The 19,954-nt window shown below is 42.2% G+C and overlaps 1 protein-coding gene across 23 annotated transcripts in view; it reads right to left on the bottom strand.

Moving 5' to 3' along the window:
* Nucleotides 1-11,524, bottom strand: part of LOC146965358 (mitogen-activated protein kinase kinase kinase kinase 4-like) — a 107,545-nt gene extending 96,021 nt beyond the window's left edge. For 18 of the 23 annotated variants that reach the window (XM_085764582.1, XM_085764583.1, XM_085764584.1 and 15 more), the window contains exons 1-2: nt 11,171-11,489; nt 10,773-10,838 (exon numbers count right to left, since the gene is read on the bottom strand). In XM_085764582.1, coding sequence (XP_085620708.1) covers nt 10,773-10,838; nt 11,171-11,227 — 123 coding nt within the window. In that variant the 5' untranslated portion in view covers nt 11,228-11,489. Of the gene's footprint in view, nt 1-10,772; nt 10,839-11,170 lie in introns of all 23 variants that reach the window. The other 5 variants (XM_085764585.1, XM_085764587.1, XM_085764589.1 and 2 more) reach the window with 2 other exon arrangements.
* Between the last annotated feature and the right edge of the window lie 8,430 nt (nt 11,525-19,954).

The raw sequence follows: 19,954 nt of genomic DNA, 5'->3' as shown, positions 1-19,954 counted from the left end.
GTAATAAGAGACGTAATCAACCGAATAAACTACTAATCGCTTTCCGTCCTAGTCGCACAACGGCCCCCTTCACACTGAGGAACAACTCCACCAGTGCTCCGCTCCCAAATTACATTTCAGGCATTTAGCCGACACCCTTATCTGTAAAAAGTCGGACAATGAGAAACACTGAAGCTCACAGTTGTGTTGCCAAGAGAGGCCGCACCATGAGAAGGAGCTGGATGTTTTTTTCTTTTATGAAGCAAACCTAAAAAGCCTGGCACAGTTCAGGCCCTGTGAGTAAACCTGAGACACACATGAGTCAAATTTCATCCAAAAAATAATCAATAATAGGTTTTTGTTGGAGAAGAGTGGGTGACAGGATATAACAGAGGAGGAAGAGGAAGGAAAAAGAGGAAGCAGAGATGAGTGGAGCGATATTCACCTGTGATTTAAAGACCAACATCACTCATGTGGGGAGGATAAAGGGTTTAGTTTTTAGCTATTAAAAGTTAATATTAATATTTTAATATGCAGACTGGAGCCTATACCGCCGGCTGCTGAGGACGATTGGTCCAATTGATCTAAAATGTCGTCGTCTGATTCATCGGTGGACGATTTGGAGCACAAAACTAACACAATTTCTACAAATCAACAGTGTGAATTATGAATATTTGAACATTTTTCCTCTTTTGTTTCTTAGTACTTTGGACAAAATGTGTCGGCGACACCTTACACAACCGAGATTCAGCCGTTCTCACATACACACACACACACACACCCCGGTCTCTTCAGCATCACTGCCTCAGCGCTACAACAACAAACCATCTGTTTGCACTGTCTGTCCGTCGCTGCACCGCCACCACCACATCAACACACCAGAGTTATATAACCACCTGTACAGGAGCCAGCAAACGCAAAACCAAAACAATTTAATTAGTTAATTATGGAGAGTTTTTACAGAGACGTGTTATGTTCAGCTCCGAGGTATCAGCTACATCACCAGTACATCTTATACGGTTTCAGATCAATACATGCTCCACACACTCCAGGGTGTGAGTCCTTTCCAAAATCCTACTGGATAGTTATGTCTAAAATAAAGATCTTCATTTCATCAACTTCTACTTTCTAATGATGATATAAAAACTAAAAAAACGAGGCTTCAAATTAATCTTTTGTCCGTCCAACAGCTCATAATCCACAGATGTTCAATTTACAGCGACACAAATGGAGTAAAAGCAGCTAATTCTTACATTTAAAAAGCTAAAAAAATATTTTGGCTTCAGTGCCTTCGAGAATCTATTATTAAAATAGCCGTCAACTACTTCCTGTCTTCGTCAATTAACTGTTAGTATTTGCATAGTTTCAACGATATATTTCCTACTAAATATGACATTTATTTAGTGCGTACAGTATGATGTCATAGCAACAGTTAGACTTTTTATTATGGTGTTATATATAATTTAAGATGAAGTATTATCATAAAACTAATTATATTCAAGCATGTGTGCTTGTCGTCTAAAGAGCAGCTTGTGCATGATTTTTAATATGTCTTGTCCTTTATCCTGATCACTCCCTCCTCATCGCAGCGTGTGCTGTCTCATGCTGAGGGATTACTGCTTCACATCAAACCTCCTCAGACTCAAACTCCTCCTCATCCCAGAGAGGACACGTGACCACGGGGTCGAGGAGGAGGAGGAGGAGGAGGAGGAGGAGGAGGGATGCTCGGGAGCCACAACCTTCCTCTTGCTGCTCTTTTCCACCTCCTCCTTCTTTTTTTTTATTCAATCCATCCCTCTTTTCCTCCTCTGCTTGATCCCCAGACCTCTGGCCTCAGTCTCCTCTCATGGAAGCTTCCTGACCCCTTTGCATTCCTCATCGAGGATGGGCTCTGAATGGCTGGAGAGGATTTTTTTTATTTCCATCACTCACCAGGTTTCAGGGCTGGGCCCGAAAAAAGAAACACAGAGAGAGAGAGAGAGAGAGAGAGAGAGAGAAAGAGAGCTCTTCTTGTGTCCACAAAAGTCAAAGCAGTGTCCTCTCTCTGCCCTCGCACTGACTAGTAAAGCATAAATGCAGATTTTGCAGGTGGTGTGATATGAGCTTGTTTGTGTCAAACCAGGCGGCGACAGTGATGAGGTGATGAGTAAGATGAGACGTGGGAGTCCTCAGAGAATGAAGTGAAGTTGACTTTTGATAATTTGAATATAAAATCTCATCATTTTATCCAACGTTTATGTTAAATTGTGTCAAGATCAACATATGAACAATTGAGTTACTTTTAGACCTTTGACCCCCAAACTAGAATCAGTTCATCCTCAAGTCTGAGTGAATATTGGTGCCAAGTTTGAAGAAAGGAGTGTGATGGACAGACAGAAGCATCAAAAATAATGATGATCAGACATCAGCATTGTTATTATAATTATGAATTGTTGGAAATCAAGAGAGAAAGCCGTGAGTGAGCAACAAACGCTGCCAGAGGCTCAGATGCTCGGGCTCCACCCGGGCTACAGGCGTTTCTCTTGATCTCATGCCAGATGTGTGAAAATGGGAGCAAATAACTGCCAACAAATAACATCTGTGACAGAAATATGTCAGGAAGCCAACAGATATGAAACAAAGCACAGATCTAGCTGCTGATGTATGAATGTATCCACAGAGGATCACCACCAGCAGCAGCAGCAGCAGCAGCAGCAGCAGCACAGTCGCTGCATCAGTCCACAAAGTGAGCATCAAAGAACATGACCCAGATTCTGTCTGAGGCTGTGACTTATTTTTAGCTGAACCGTAGCTAGCAGGCAGAGCTGGTCACTGCTAACAGGCTCATTAACAATGGTACGAAGAATTTCAAATGTGTGCAAGTAAAAAAAAATCATTATAACTTCTATAATTACTCTATCACTTGTGCTTGTGTGCAATATAACATTTAAAGCATTACAATCTCTGCTGCAGATAATTATGGAGGCGTACTGGCTGCTCTTTCACTTCACGTGTCAGCAGATATAGTTTTTGCTAAAACTGAAACTTGCTCAGCTCAGTTAGATGAATGAACAGGCTTAATAATTACCTAGTAATGTAATTAAGATAAGCTACATTTGTGAATTTAATTGGGCAATTAATCCTGTGACCACAAGTTATTCAAGTTGCGTTTTAGGAACCAAAAATGTAAAGTTTTTAATACAAACATCTCCTCTGTCAGGTTTCTCTCTGGAGCTCTAGTAACAACAGGTCGGTGTGAGCCAATCAGAAGAGAGGAGTCTCTGAGCCTTTCTTCTCATTGGCTGACCTACTAAACATATAGCAGATTTCAGGTAGAAACACTCAGAGAAATCAAATCCTGCAAGTGTTGGATGGGGGCGGTGTTGTGACATCATAACGTTACAAGAAGTCCTGATGGCTCATTGTAAGGCTCAGTTTCTGAAAACAGATGTGTGCATATTTTCTGTGGATTAAGGCTTTGAAACTTTCACAGGATCAATATAGAACCTAAACCTGATCCATTTTCAAAATAGTTTTATACAATAAATTTTATACAATATGGGATCTTTAAAAAAGAAGAAGAAAAGAAACGACTTTAAAGCTCAGCACTGATTGAATCTAAAATGTTTGTCACCCTCGGAGATGGAAATTAATGCAGCTTTAAGAAATTCACCTCTGGTTCTGGTGTTGGTGAAACCCTCACACTGAAACATTCAGTATTTGTTCATCAGCATTGAAAACAGTGATAATGTGCAGCCAGAGGGGGAGCGGGGCAGCATGGGAACACAACACCACATAACACAACACAACATCGCCCTCAGAAACTGTGACAAAGTCAAGTTCCTGTTGCCGCTATCAGTGGCAGAGCTTCCACTTCTTCTGTTTGGAAAGGTCACATTAGATAACTGCCAGAGTTTTTTGGACTGTAGAGAAAAAGTTCCCAGTGGAGACGCAGCCTACTTTACTTTACTTTACTTTACTTTACTTTACTTTACTTTACTTTACTGCTACTGCTGCTGCTGCTGCTGCTGCTGCTCTTGTTGTTGGTCGTGGCCGCGCTTCACTTCCTGTGCCGTGAAAGGTCACAGCAGACACGACTAACATTCCAGTTTGAATAGCCGGAAGGTCGGTGAGCCAGCTTTGCATGAGTCTATTCCCTCTGACAGCTTTGTAGTTCCTTCACTTTACAGAGTCGGGAGGAGGGGCCTATAAATAGCTCCCTATAGAACTGGAATTAGCAGAAACAATACACATTTCAATAGGGTGTTATACTGGGCTCTACAACTGCACAGTTGATCGATTCAGCCATTTATCCATCAAAATTGCCAATAATTCATTAATTTCTGCTTCTAAAAATTAAGGTTTTGCTCATTTTTTGTAGTTTATATTATTATAATTTGGGGTTTGCACTGCTGAATAGACTTTGTCATGAGATTTTTCACTCTTACTTTGCTAAATTTGTCTATAAACTTTCCAAATAATAATAATATTATAATAATAATATACAGAAGGATATAAAGCGAGTTAGAAACCTCCTCTCTTGTGCACTTAGACGTGGATGCATCTGACAGATCTGCGTTCAGTGAAGTGCTGCGGCGCATTTCCTGGGGGACGCGCAAAGTGATGGTGCTCTGCTCGGCTGATGACAGGCTGCTGGTGGTGGAGAGAGCCACACCCAGCTTCACGTTGTCAGCGGTAGAGAAAGAGCATCCTCTCCATGATACAGTCAGGATGAAAAGAAGCAGAGGAAATGAAACTGCTTTGAATTGCTGTTCTTTATCTGTTTATTCGTTACCAGATTTCTCAGTAATGCAAATTCACACTTGCACATAAATGTCGCCTGGCTGCGGTTGATACAGAAAAGAAAAAAGAAAAGAAAAAACGCTGCAGCGCGGCAGGTAATCTAATCTAATGTCGCTATCACATCACACCTACTCTTCCTTCTCTTCACCCGCTTCCTCAACACAAAAAACTAAACAACCATATGTTTTAGAGCAGCAGGATTCACAGTGGTGGTTAATGGGAGGACAACATGGACATTATGCAGCCTTCGTCTATATCTACACAGGACAGGACGGCTTCAGAGAAATCCTAAAATAAGATTAGGACACAGTGCATCAGAGTGGGACACTCAACATCCCACCACTGGTATAAGAGGATAAGTGTAGTGCTCATGCAGGAGATAATTCAGACATGATGATTTCCGTGCAAAGGTCCAGTGCTTTCAAACTTATCTTTGGTTTTGCATATTCTCACACTAGCGTCAGAATAGTACGAGATTACAAATTTAGCTCATGTAAGCAAACTGTTTGTTGATGAGAGTAAGTGTTGATGGGTGGAAATTGAATGAAATTATGAACATTGTTTATAATTTGAGTCATTTTTGACTGATTATACTGTGAGGATTTGGTTTCTCTCTGTTTTATAATCTCTGTAAATTGAAGATTTTGGGGGATTTGGGGCTGTTGTTTAGTTAAAGGGATAGTAGCATTTTTTTTTAAGTTGGGTTGTATGATCTACAAATAGCCCCTAAGTACTTTAATTGCAGTAGAAGACTCTCTGCACTCCTCCTGTTAGCAACGCCAGCCCATAATAGCCCTGCCCAGAGATTTACAACATACAGTGTTGTGAACAGACCCAAAGAAACGGCCTATTTTCACGGCCTAAAAGAGGTTTTACCTGAAAAAAAAATACACAGTTCCATTGTTCGCTATAATATAATTTTTTCCAGCCCCTCAAAGTGCAGGAAAAACACTGTTTTTATTTGGACCTAACCAACTCACGTATCCCTCCGCCCAGGGTTAGCGCCCGCCGATCAGCAGTTGGTTAGGTCCAAATAAAAACTGCGTTTTTCCTGCACTTTGAGGGTGCTATCCCTTTAAAGCAACAATAAGAAGCTGAAGCCTTGGATTATGGAGAAGTGTGGTGGATATGTTTTTATCATAATGCAACTATAAATAATCACAACCAGATTAAGTGCTAATGGAAATAATCATTAGCTCATATCCAGTGATGGGAATAACGGCGATATAAATAAACGGCGTTACTAACAGCACTACTTTTTCAGTAACAACTCCGAGTAATCAAAAAAGTTACTATTTCCCCCCTTTTAACGCTGTTACCGTTACTGACAATAAAAATGTGCTGTTACTCGCCATTATTTAACGGCTTTCACCAAATTTTTTTTCAGTCCATCAACTGGTCGGAAAAAAGCTGTTTATCTGGAACTAACCAACTCACTCAGTATTCCTCCTTCCTGCAACGCGCTGTATCACTCCGCCTATCAGCTGTTTGGATCAGCGACGTATATGGAAGAGGCGGAGTGATACAGCACGTTGCAGAGCCTGAGTGTGCGGAGGAATACTGAGTGAGTTGGTTAGTTCCAGATAAACGGGAGGTTAGGGGGATGAGTCCAAGTAATTTGACATATTTGAGCATTTTAGGAAAAAGTAACGCCTGGTAATTGGCTACTTTTATCATGTCGTAACTCAGTTAAAGTAACAAGTAACTATAACTAACTACGATTTTAAAGTAACGTGCCCAACACTGATCATATCCCAAAAGAGTTTAAACTTATACTCTGTGTTCTTGGGCATGGAAATAAAGGCATTCATAATTTCATTCACACAGTTTATCCCATGTTTTCACTCCACCGTTTATACACCGTACTGCACCGTCAGTAGAAACTTAAGTCTGTAAACTTGTCATTTGCAGACACATGACATGGCAGCAGGAACAGGGCTGTGGTTTTCTAATCTGGCAATCACAACAAAGCCACCAACTTCTCCTGACTGCCCTGATGACTTCCGCCGTTTCACTGCTTCCTCACGAACCAGCCACCCACCACCCGCACTCTGCCGACACCCACAACACGCGAGGCATCAAAAAAAAAAAAAAAAAAGTTTCATCTTTCCTCCGTTTGATGGATGAAACAGAAAAAAAAGAAAAGAAAAGAAAAATCACTGTTTGATTTGTTTGCTCTTGTCAGACGTTTTGTAAACGTTCGAGGCTGAAACTGTTACAGCTGTGGTTTTGCAGGAGAGAAGCTCAGCAGCAAAAAGTCATAAATGGGTTAAACCATTTCCTCAGAGAGGGGGGATTCCCAGCCCCACATGCTGAGTGTGGTCTTACCCCAGAGTTTTAAAAATTCCTTTTCCTCTCATTTAATTTTCCCCCTTCACCTCCTGCTGATTAATGGAAACAGAAACACGGCGACCTCTGACCTCTTTACTCTTGGCTGCTGTTAATGAAGTTAAGGTTCAATTTGTTGCTTGTTTGTTTGAGTATTTGTTTTTGTTTTTTGCATTCATGATCATGTTCTTGTTCATGTTCATGTTCCTTTTCTTTCCGTCACACTGACTGCTGATGTTTTCTTCTTGATTAAATTCCTCAATTACCTGCCCTGATTTGTTTTTATGCAAAATAATACAAATTAATATGAATTAAAATAAATTCCAACCGTCTACAGCTGCATGTTTTACTAATATTTGTTACTCTTTTCAAACTGAAAACATGATTGATCTTTAGGATTGAGGTTTTTGACACTGGAAATGTTTAAATGTACTTCCCAGAATAATGTGTGTGTGATGCATTCAAGTTCCTCTGCGTCCTTTCTAAGCATCTACACCAAAACACTGTGGTGATTAAAGGCTGAGTCTTTCTCTCTTTTGTGGTTCCTCTCTTTTTTCCCCCCTCTATGTCTCTCTATCCCCAAACCTCCCCTCTATTTTATTTTCCAACAGCTGTTGTCAGTGCGCACAGCTGCAACAAGCCCCAGTCAGTCGCACTCTGCAGCTCCGACCAATCACTGAGGTGTTGATCAAGTGCACATGTGAGGACCCAAACACACACACACACACACATTTTTGAGTCAGATGTTTGGTAGGCATCGCAGACAAGGCAGAGGAAGAAAAGGGGGCAGAAAAGAAAAAAAAGAGTTCATCCCTACTCCTCACACTCGCATGGCACACGTGGTTATGATTCACTGAATCCTGAGGAACTAAACTCAAAATGTCAAGGTTAATTTATGTTCCAGTGCATCTGAGCGTTTCCACAACCACTTGTCCCCCCGTGCTTTAATGAAACGTTTACAGCCACAGTCATCCTCCCCCCAGCCCCAAAATAACATTAAAAAAACACAAATAAAGTAAACAAAAGAGGAAAAAAAAAACCTCTAATCAATTCAAGATGTGTTTTTAGTTGTATTGTTTTCCTGTAGAACACGACCAAACATCACTGTGCTTAATTATAAAAGAGACACGACTCAGTACACGGTGTGTGAGGTAACAGCCGAGCGGAGATGGAGATGGAGGTGGAGGTTCGCCTCGGGGTCGAGCCTCAACGTCCATCACTAGAATATCTGATTCAAAGTGACACTCGTCTCGGCCGTGGAGTCGCTCAGCGCTGCTGCTGGTCACTTGTGTAAACCTCAGAGGCCAAGAGACACCGAAGCTTCACACATTGACTGTTCTCCCCCTGTCCGCCTCCAGACACTAACACCACAACACTATTATGTATTGTGCATGTGGAAAAGGTTCAGGTGTTGACTTGTTTCCACCTCGAAGACCTGATGTTTTTTTGGTTTTTTTTGGTAACTCTGATCATCATGTGACAGAAAGAGTTACTGTGTGTGTACAAGTTTAGAGCCGAGTGACGTCCAAACAGTGATGATTCAGTGTCAACATCAAATGACCTAATTTTTGCAGCAGCAGCAACAGCAGCTCAGGTGAGTAAGATCCCCCTACGGCTCTGCTTTCTCAGACTCCACTTTAAAAGGCCTTAAAATGGCTCCTCATATATAGTTGATGATTTCCTGGAAGACAGCATACGGTGCGTTCGTTACTTTAGGTCATGTTTACTGTGAGCTACAGCCTGTAAACTGCAGAACGGGATCAATTTTACTGTACGTCGTGCTCAAAATATACTTTCTGGATATAGTCTGCGAGGGTCCACATCAGACTTGGATGCATGACACTTAAAAATCAACCATAAACACAAGATAGCACACTGCTAGGCTGCTCGTAGGTGGAGTTGACTATAAATCTGTGCATAATATAACTTTAAAGAGGATAATCGTATCTCTTTAAAACCTTTATTTGGCGCTCAGGGAGCTGCAGCAGTGGGAACAGAGCTGATGTATATTCTCACCACAAAGTGACAGAATGACCTCTGGCTCGGTTTCACCATCACTATATAGAAGTTGCAGTATATGGAGCAGTATGCATGGATAACAGCATAATCAGCATCCGTGTGCTAAACACATTTTTACAAAAAAAAAAGCTCGTACATATCCATTGAAAATCCATAATCAAACCATGATTGAATACTTATTCCCTCACTGGACCAGCTCCATCAGTGCTACCAAGGCTACAGCGGTGATCATGTTTATTTACCCTTGCACCATAAACTGCAAGTCAAGGTGTTCTGTGTTTGCTGAGTTTCACTTGGCTGTGTTTCAAGGGGGTTTGGAGTTGGCAGACCCCCCCCACTGCTGCAACACAACACAACACAACACAACACACAACACACAACACAGAGCTTGTGGGTCTATTTTCCAGCCACAAGCAAATGAGAGACAATCACAGTTGGACACAGCTTCCACTCACAGTTTATGGTACGTAAAAAAAAAAAGCCCCGTCTGCATCCGCCGGTGTGAAAGACATGCAGGTCCTAACGATGAGGTCACTTCCCACCTACTGTCTCACGTGACATCACGATGACATAATTCCAAACAAACCTCCTCCTTTCTCTCTCTTTCTCTCTTATTTCTTTTCCCTGCAGCGACGCCAGAGCTCAGACATGCACGAAGGTTTGGTAAAGTGAAAACACAAACACAAGAGTCATGATCTCGGTCAGCCACATACAACAACAAGACACACACTTCGCCCTGCTTATGACTGATTTCAAAGTAACAGAGCTGGGTAGGAGCCCGGAGGGAGCCAGCAGCAGCTGCGGTCTGGTCCTCCTCTTTTCCTCTTGCTCTCCTTTCTACCAGGCAACAGCAGGAGGATGATGTCGCTGCTTGCTGCTGCTTATCATCTGTGATGGGAGGCAGAAGCACCAGGTCTCCATCAAGATGCCTTTTCCACTGTGCGCCTATGAGTGTGTGTGTAGGCTATATATAAATATATATATTAATGATGGGATGAACGGGCCTATCCCCCTCCCCGTAAATGCAGCACAGAGCCACTCCAGCATAAGGCCTGCTGGGCAATGGTGTGCACAAATGCGCAATGAAACACCGCCCACCCAATGGCGCACAAGTCGGTCAGCGTGGTAAAAGAGGCTGTCATGCACGGATGGGGTTGGACCGATCAGTGCAAGAGGCAAACGCGTACAGTATGCGAGGAATATTTTTACTGGGGTGTGGATGAGAGGATGAGGAGGAGGAAGGAGGGAGGGGAGGAGGGAGGAAGGAGCAGAGGAGAGGAGGGGGGTGGATGGAGGGAGGTGGGACCTCCTTGGGACCAGAATAGGTGTAGCTAGGGATGGGATGATGTTAGCATCGGTGGAAAAAAAAGAAAAAAAAAGAAAAGACAGATAATGAATGGATGGAGAAGCAGCGAGAGGCCGGAGCGCTGCTATCTGAGAGATAATCCAGTCCAGACCGCACCGGTCCCAAGTGAAGCAGGGGAGGGGACGGCTTAGAAATAAACGTGTTCCTGAGACCGTGAGAGGGGAAGGGGGGAAAATACATAAATGCATGTTTGTGCTCCAGTTTCCGCCTGTTTGTTCTCTCGGTTGAGGCTTTAACACACACACACACACATAGGCTACACACACATACACACAGACAGATGGAGGCTCAGACCAACCTTGTAGACTTGTCCATAGGTGCCATTTCCGACTACTTCCACCAACTCGAATATCCCAGCAGGATCCTGTATTTTTTAAATTAAAAAAAGAAAAGAAAAAGAAAAACACACACAAGTGCGCGCATAAGAAACAAATATAACAGAAAACCGTGATTGATTCATTCCCTTTAGTAATTACAATCGGGTTAGTTCGATGTAGGAGCCGGCTGCGCCCGGTTTGCTGGCCTCCCATGCCAGCGGATATTAGACAAAGAGAAGCCACCGCAGGGCAGTGTCAACAAAAACACTTTTTACTACATTAATATGTTTTTATTTCTCCATGTGAACGGATAAATTGCAGCACAGAAACACAGATGTGACACACAAACGCGCGCACGCACACACACACACACACTCACCCGCAGGGATGCCAGGTCTATATCCACCAGACTTTTGGCCGGAGAGTCGTTCGCCATTTTCGTAAAAAACGGTGATAAATAAGCGGAAAAACGACGTGTTTCTGATCCTCCTTCAAGCGGACGGTCTGTGTCTCATCCTCGGCTGCTTTTAGTTTTAATCCCGCTGGAGGTATTTTCTATCCAAGGCGCGTTTTTCCCTCTTTGTAAATCCCAGTCAGAGGCTCCGCTCGCTGCCGCTGCTACATACCGACTGGAGCTCTCTCTCTCTCTCTCTCTCTCTCTCTCTCTCTACCTCTACTCTCCGCCCTCTCATCCTCGCGCTGCCCGTATGTCTCTCGTTCCCTCTCTCTCTCTTTAGTCTCCGCCCCTTTTCTGTCTCCCACGGACACACCAAGACTTTTTGGGGGCCTAAACAGATTTTGACTGACCACCACCCCCACCCCCACCATAACCAAAGGGATAAATAACAGCACATAGGCCCTATGAGATACATTTTAGTAGTTCTGGCAAATTCGCCTATTGCCTTAATCTCTATAGTCATAACAGTAGGTTCAGTACCTTTAATTATATCGGTGCACGTTGTTCCGCAGAGCAGAGATGTGAGCTGCTCAGTGAACACAATGGAGGTGAACGGTCCAGGTCCCCTGTCCCTCATCAAACTACAATACTATACTACTACAATACTGCATCAAATACACAATCCAACAACTCCACAACGCTCTGGTGGAGAAGTTGTGACCTGCACATTCACCACGCTATGAAATAATCATGTAACATTACAAGACTGAGTTGTTTTCGAGGCAAATGCAGCCAGATCCAGACACGGCTGCTGTGTGGAGTGATTTCAGAGTATTTGCTTCATGTGTTGTAATGTTACATAATTGTACAATTATCTCATAGCCTGGTGAATGTGCAGGTCACAACTTGTCCACCAGAGCGTTTTGGAGTTGCTGGATTGTGTATTTGATGAGTTTGATGAGGGACAGGGGACCTGTACCGTTCACCTCCATTGTGTTCACTGAGCAGCTCACGTCTCTGCCCCGTGGATCTCAAAACAACATGCACCAATAATTAAAGGTAATGAACTTACTCCTGGCTATGACTAGGGTTATGGCAATGGGCGAATTTGCCAAAATGTTGAACTATCCCTTTAAAAGCTTTATTGGGCTTTAAAACACACCCTTTGCACATAATGATCATAATTATGAGGGAGATTAGCTTTAGCCCCAAGTGGTCATCAGATGAACTGCAGTTTCTGGCACTTAATTAGTCAGCCATGTGCATAAGGTCATATCTACATTTGTAGCTACACATGTTTCAGTCCTACCACAAAATAATATCAACACATAGACTAAGCTTCATTTTATTAGCTTATTATTCCTACAGCCTGTGGATATCATCTCTGGCTACATGCAGAGGTTGTAAAGATTTGTTGCCACAGAAAAAACTCTAACCCTAAACTACAGTAAATACTCAACACACATAGCTCAAGTTAAGTCGGGTGGCCTACATATTTGAGTAAACACTTCCACCTCTGGTAGACTGACAGTAATTCCACTGCACACAAGGAATTGTGAAAAATAAACAGATAAATCCAGTGCATTATCAAAATATTTGAAAACAAGCCCAGTGAGTTATATTCTAAAAACATGTATCTCATAGACATCTGCTTGTTTTTCTTACTTCAATGTTTTACAGCATATTTTATCCTCTTTTTTTCCCTCTGTTCTTCATGCTTCCCCCTCTCTCTCTCTCTCTCTCTCTCTCTCTCTCTCTTTCTCTCTCAGGCTTTGTTTGTATCTCTCCCTCGGTCGGTCTCTCCATCAGACAGATACAGAGCAATTAGAGCATGTGAGATGGAAAACTGGTAAATATTTCAGCATCACTGTCATTGCTGCTCTGTTCTGTTCTGTTGTGTTGTGTTGGAGGGTATCCACGCAGACTGGATTATATCCTGCTGTCACCACTCATCTACCCGTCAGCTGCCCGGCCTGATTCTGATTAGCACTCGACTCGTAGCTACTTTAGATCCAGAGCGAGTCACACATCACACTTTATCATCACCTTCCAAAGTCAAGTCAGAGACAGGTAGGCGTGTTGACTGCTGGTGGTCTTGTGGGTTTTATGGACACCCAGTGGTCTCCCTTGAAAGCCTCCACTGCTAGACTTTTAAAGGGATAGTTCAACATTTTGGCATAGGTTTGATTGTCGGTGCAAGCTATTTTTAGAACGGTGGAGCAGAGCTGCGAGCTGTTCAGAGCTACGCTATAATGGAGGCTCATGGGATTTCTTGGATTCCCTCATCAAACTCATCAAATACACAATCCAACAACTCCAAAACGCTCCGGTGGACAAGTTGTGAGCTGCACATTCACCACGCTATGAGATAATAACACAACGTTACCACACAGAGTTGTTTTAGAGGGAAATACAGAGACAGCTTGCTGAAAAACTGCTCCTGACGAGAACGCGCATCAGCGGTTTTGCATGAATTTCCCTCTAAAACAACTCTGTCTGGTAACGTTGTGTTATTATCTCATAGCGTGGTGATTGTGCAGCTCACAATTTGTCCACCAGAGCGTTTTGGAGTTGTTGGATTGTGTATTTGATGAGTTTGATGAGGGAAACCAAGAAATCCCATAATGAGCCTCCATAGCGTAGCTCTGAGCAGCTCACGGCTCTGCTCCACCGTTCTAAAAATAGCTTGCACCGACAATTAAAGGTATGAACCTACTGCTATGACTATAGGGATTATGGCAATGGGCCAATTTGCCGAAATATTAAACTAACCCTTTAAAAACCAACAAAATGAAGATGATGTGCACATACTCTAGATCTGTAATTTATCCAAACTTTATAAACAAAAGCTTTACATGCAAGATTGCACTAAATGCGTCTTCTCTTCTTGCCACCAACGCTTTACTGTACAGTCAGCGTTTTTCTCCACATGAAGGCAACCTCTCTCAACCTCTCTTAAACTTTCTCCCAGTGTGTCTTGTGCCTCCATTTCCCTGTCCACTGGAATGCATGTGTGCCCCTCTCTAACACCGCTTTACTATTGCCTGTTAATGATGGTGGTTAAATGCAGATGTTGAAGCTTATTCCATTGCCTCACTCACTCTAATTTCACTTTCCACGAATGCCAAAAAAGCGAACATCTGTTGGCACGCACGCAACAAAAAACCACATGACTTGAGAGTCATTGAACTGAGGCAGAGCGGGACATTTATACAGCTGATTATCAGTGTTACTTTAACGACAGTGCAGAGTTTAAGAGGACAGTTGACAACTCCCCAGAAATACCAAATAGAGTAACTTATCATTATTGTAACATTATGAAAAATGGAGCTAGACAGATAAATAGATACATAACCGTACAACAACCAGATGATAATTGCTTCATATATAGCCTACAGTTTGTCTGTGCAAATTGCATCTGTGTGTCACATCTTCCAGGAATGAGCTGCTGCACCCTGTGAGGATATAAAAGTCCACTGTATGGTGCAGTGCTGTGTAACTTCTGCTTTGGTGTGTGAGTCTCTCCTTTGTAGTTACAGTAAAGAGAGGAGGGGTGCCCCACACACCCATCCAAGTATCACCCGCTGGGTGTGCCCCGGCTTTCATGTGTTATCTATAGCAGGAATATTTCCAGAACTTCAGGCTGCATGGTACGTCCAAATTACTGAGTTTATTCTAGACCTGGAAACTTGCATTCATTATGTTTGTTAGACTGCAGAGAGAGGAACGGAGAGGGCCACTGAGGTTCAGTCCTACAACCTCTCTGAAGCTCAGTGTTTACTGCTCAGATTTAAGCTGTTTTCTATTCTGACCCTTCCCTCTCTCCTTTTCCGTCATAGTCTCAGTCGCTTCTTCATCTCAAACCATATAATACAAGGTGTTGTTTTCATTACATATGACAAAATATGAGATGAATTTTTCTTTTTAGAGAAGTATTTCTTCAACTTCTGCATTATTATTCTGCCAGAGAGTGGATATTGACTTTCAAATTTGGGGATGCTAAGCGAGGTGTAGAATTGTATTGTGTATTTATTCCTAATACATTCAGTTTTCCTTTGAACCCATCATGTGCATCTCTCTCTGTTATTATACTGAGTGACTGCTGGGCGTTTTTTTATTTCACTGAACAATGTGACGAACGATGCAAACAATTCAAACAACACAAGTGACCTGGCTAAACCTGAAATTAGCACCATTGCTGTTAAATCTCAGTTACACACACACATACACACCCACTGCAGTGAAGAATGACACACCTTCATGGTGGACAATGGCTGCCAGTGTGGCCTTGTCAGGTATCAGATGTGATGGATATGAACGTATGTACATGTTTGTAATTTTAGCACCATTCCCATAATATATGTGCACTTTTTTCCTTCTATACCTCATAGGTGTAACAAATAACCATAACACCACTTCTTTTTGGGTTTGGGGACATGTTCAATACTCCAGAGTTTTCTTTGTAGAAGGTGCTCAGTCAGGTTTTCTGATGCACATTGACAGCCAATACATTTTATAACCGCACAATTTGTACAAAGTTAATTACATAAGCTGCGGAAATGCGGCACGGGCGAGACTTGGGCAACACCCAGAAGAACCTGTCTGTGGGAACTATTAGCTCGGATGTGGCAACTCCTGAATCCATCCCAGGCCTTTGTGTGAGTGTGTGTGTGTCTGGGGATCAGTGTTTGGATGGATTTGACGCTTTGCAAACATTGTCTGTTTGTGTTTGATATGCTTCCTCTTGTAAGCTTTGCTCTAAGTGTGTGTGTGTGTGTGTGTGTGTGTGTGTGTGCAGTTATATAAAGAAGGTGAGTAAGAGCTGCATCACAATGTTGGCTACGTATGGCTGAAGCTGGAAAATCAGGCTTGTCACCGTATCACTGTTAATATTTAAAAAAGAAAAAAAAAAGGATGAAGTTGAAGCAGCTCTACCTCTGCCCTGTTGCCCCTGAGCAAGACACGTAACTGTTTCCACCTCCGGTCCGGCTTTGCCAGGACTGAAGGAGTGATACTGCATGAATGAAAACAAAAAAACAGGGAGGTGCAGTGCAGTGCAGGGTGGTGGGAGGTGAGTCAACTTTCCCTAGACAAACAGAAGAAAAAGAAGAAGAGGACGTGACAGGTGGATGAAACCGTATCCATGGCGCTGACCTTAGATAATAAAACTGTATTGAGGTTTAACCTTTCTAGTCTCACTGATGTATTTCCCAACCAGAGGCCTCGTGTCTGCTCTGCTGCTGCTGCTGGTCTGAGGTCAACGGCTCCCGGTGCTTTTTGAGCCATTATCTTAAAGAGATAAAACACACCCTTCACAAAGGTTGTAAAAATCTGTGTTGTTGCTGCAGAAAACCTGCTCCTACCAATAAAACTGTCACGTCAACTCCCTCGCCCCCACCTGTGATCGTTCTTGTAACTTCATTACACATAAGGCCTTAAAGACACAACAAAAAAAGCATCCATAAATAAACACATAAAAATGAAAAAAAAAAACATACAAGGTCCAAGCAAACAAATGTCATACGGCCGTTATACCTGAAAAAACAAAAGCACCAGATGGAGCAAACAGCGTACGAGCAATTTTTCATCCTTCCTCACACGGACAGGATTTCTACCTGCTGGCAGCTGAGTCAACACTCAGGTAATGGTCAGATTTAAAATTAGATTTGGTCTCTATGTGTGTGTGTGTGTGTGTGTGTGTGTGTCTACAAAAGAGGAGGAAAAGTCCAAAAGTATAATTTCCTACAAGTTTTGCATGTGCTAGTCATTTATCATATCTGCATGATGTTGACTAGAGCTCAGTCATATACTATGCTGTCAAAACATACTGGATGTGTTTAAAGTGAATATAAACAGTGTGTTTCAAAGACATTGAGTATTTTAAATGACTTTGCTCGTTATCAATTAATAATTTGATCTAGAAAACTTTTCCCTGGTGATGTCTGCCTCTGTTTGTCTATGAACTGTGAATGAACCCAGTGCCCCCACTATATTCAGCTCACCTTGTTATTCCACTGACAAACACTGCCCCCCTGTGGCGAGCAGCTGCAGCTGAGTCCTGCAGAAAAATAGGAGAGAAAGGGGAGAAAAAAAACAGCAACATCCAAAAACTCACTTTGCCCAGCAACAGCCCCAGTGTTGCAGACTATACAAAACCCCAGAGAGAGAAAGAGAGAGGAACAACAGGAAGGTGTTTATTGTCTGTGGGACAGCAGCTGATTAAAGGCAACAACAGTTCAGACTCAGTTTCCCTCCCTCTACTCCTCATGTCTTGTTTTTTTAATCTTAGTAGTGACGGGTCCACGTCAGGCTCCGGGGGAGATCAGCTCCGCTTCCCTCCCTCTTAGACTGGAAATAATCCTGTTTCAAACTGGGTTAGTCAAAACCATGTATCTCTATGAGATACTGAATGTCATGTCGTGGTATCTGTATCTGTCTTATCTGAACATGTGATGTCTCATGTCTGGACCTCTGTCTCTTATCATTCTCAGTTCCCACACATAATATTTCATCTTAACCCAGAATATTTTCTATTTATTGTATATATTGTGGTGATCATTTAAGACTCTGGCAGCTAATAGCAGTCAAAACAGTTCACGATACCACTACTAAGGTGCAAGATGTGGCCTTTTCCTCATCGTTGTGTGGGAGCAGTTCAGAAAAAAACAAACTTGTGTCTGTGTTATGTTATCATTAAGTTTGTGTAGGAACCTGTCATTATCTGGAACAAGCGCCTATATAACAATGTATGCAATTAAGAGCATGACATTTAGATATAAGAGAAGAGAAGGATGCTGATGTTGCTGCTGCTGTGTGGGATGGATTGTTTATCTAGTTTATCTCTCCACAGGATGATACTGTACATCAAACCATCTTTTGTTCTTTCCCCTCAATAAAATAATGAAAAGAAAAAAAAACATCATGCAGAGACAGAACTAAATGTATTTTCTTTATTTGCAATAAAAAATAAGTAAAAGAGCTCCCTTTACAAATATACCAGGGAAATGCAGCACATTGTGAACACCGCTCCCGTACAGAGAGCCCGCGACTGCAGTGGAGTCACAAACTTTTGGAAGGACAGAATCATACAGAGAGCTCGCAGTGCATTTACGTGCATGACCAATAATGCAATTGCAACCACAGCTGTACTTAGAAAACATCTAAACCAGCTGAACAATACTGTGACCCAAGACTGGTGGTCTCTTTTTCCTTCTTCCGAGCTGGTACACTCGAACTGATTTTAAGACTAGCAGAAATAGTTACATCAAATCCATCAACGTTTCTTTCAGCACTCATCCTTCCAGACATTAAAGGTACACTGGAGAATATTCTCGTAAACACGTACAATTATGATTTGACTGGTTCTCACCAAAAAACAGAATGAATCCTCGTTGGCAAAAAAAAACAAACATCTGCACAACTCATGTTGAGTATTTTTAAACTCTGATTGTTTCCATCAGTTAGCAATCTTCTCTCTCTCTGCATGTTACCACAGCCAGATGTTTATACATACAACCAGAAGTCCACAACGACTCCTGTAATCCAATCAGCACATTAATTTGTGTTACAAAGTTATTGCAATTATTTTTTATTCAATTTCAAAGTATCCAGTTGAGAGTTTTGGACCACTGGCAGAGCTTTTGTGTTACAACACGTCCATGCACCCAGTTTCACCTACAGTGTCCACACAGTACAGTATTGCATCAGTAAAGGCAGGGAGAGTTCAAAAATATTGTAAAAAACGAAACCACCTCTTTCTTGTAAGAAAAAGAAAATTACTCAACACGTCTGTCAGGCCTCTAGGATACACTCTCGTGTTTTGGTGAGAAACAACAACAACTAATTGTTTGCGAGAAAACTCCACAGGGGAACTCTCAAGTCCATGCATTGCATTACAGTGTGCATGTAAATGTACTGAGAGAGAAATATAGAGAGAGAAAGAAAGAAAGAAAGAAAGAAAGAAAAAGAGGTTGAAACGTTCCTTAAATAAAACATTAAAAAGGCCTCCGAGTTACATTGATATACATATAAATCACCCAACTGAAAATTTCACCATACACATACACTTAAGGGCATAGCAGAGAGAGAGAAACAAAAAAAACCTATGACTATGAGTCTGTATCTGTCCCAGAGATATGCTACAATAGGACATACTGTAAAAGCTCCAGATCCACTGAATCTGGGAGGATGCATTTGTTTCTGTGTTTTCCTAAATGCCACTAGAGCTTTCTGTGATCGCCCGACTTGTGTTTTACTGTTCAATCACATGTTGAATCTTCTTTTCAGGAACAAGTGGAGCATGTTGGTCTGGAGTTGCACTTATTCCAACACACACAAACACACAGTAGTTTGTGGTGTGTTTTTTTAGTGTGAGCACGGGCATAATCACAGTCCTATCTGATGAGTATCCGCTCTCTCTGAGCCTTTTAACTTTCCTATGAGACAATATGAGGTACACGGCTGCTGCCCGGTTGAGGCGGCAGATATAAAGTTCCAAGTTTTTGCACATGAATTTTGGCTCAGTCAGGAAGATTTTGAAGTGAGGCAGCTGTTTGCCGGTGCACATACAGGAATTTGACCTCATGTGCACCGCGCCAAACGGATTCTATAGATGTAGTGGGGAGGGGAAGGAAATATAAAACAAAAAAAACAAAAAGAAAGACACCCACATACTACAGCCAGACCCAGTACATTCATGTTTGTGTGTTTACCATCATGCCAAGTGTTCTTGTTTTTGTTTCATATTTCAGAAACTGAGTTTTAGTA

This window comes from Trachurus japonicus, chromosome 21 (assembly GCF_045865225.1).
Source record: "Trachurus japonicus isolate A0001 chromosome 21, Traja_1.0".
In the NCBI taxonomy this organism is placed as follows: Eukaryota; Metazoa; Chordata; class Actinopteri; order Carangiformes; family Carangidae; genus Trachurus; species Trachurus japonicus.
This window is presented reverse-complemented; position numbering and strand designations above follow the sequence as displayed.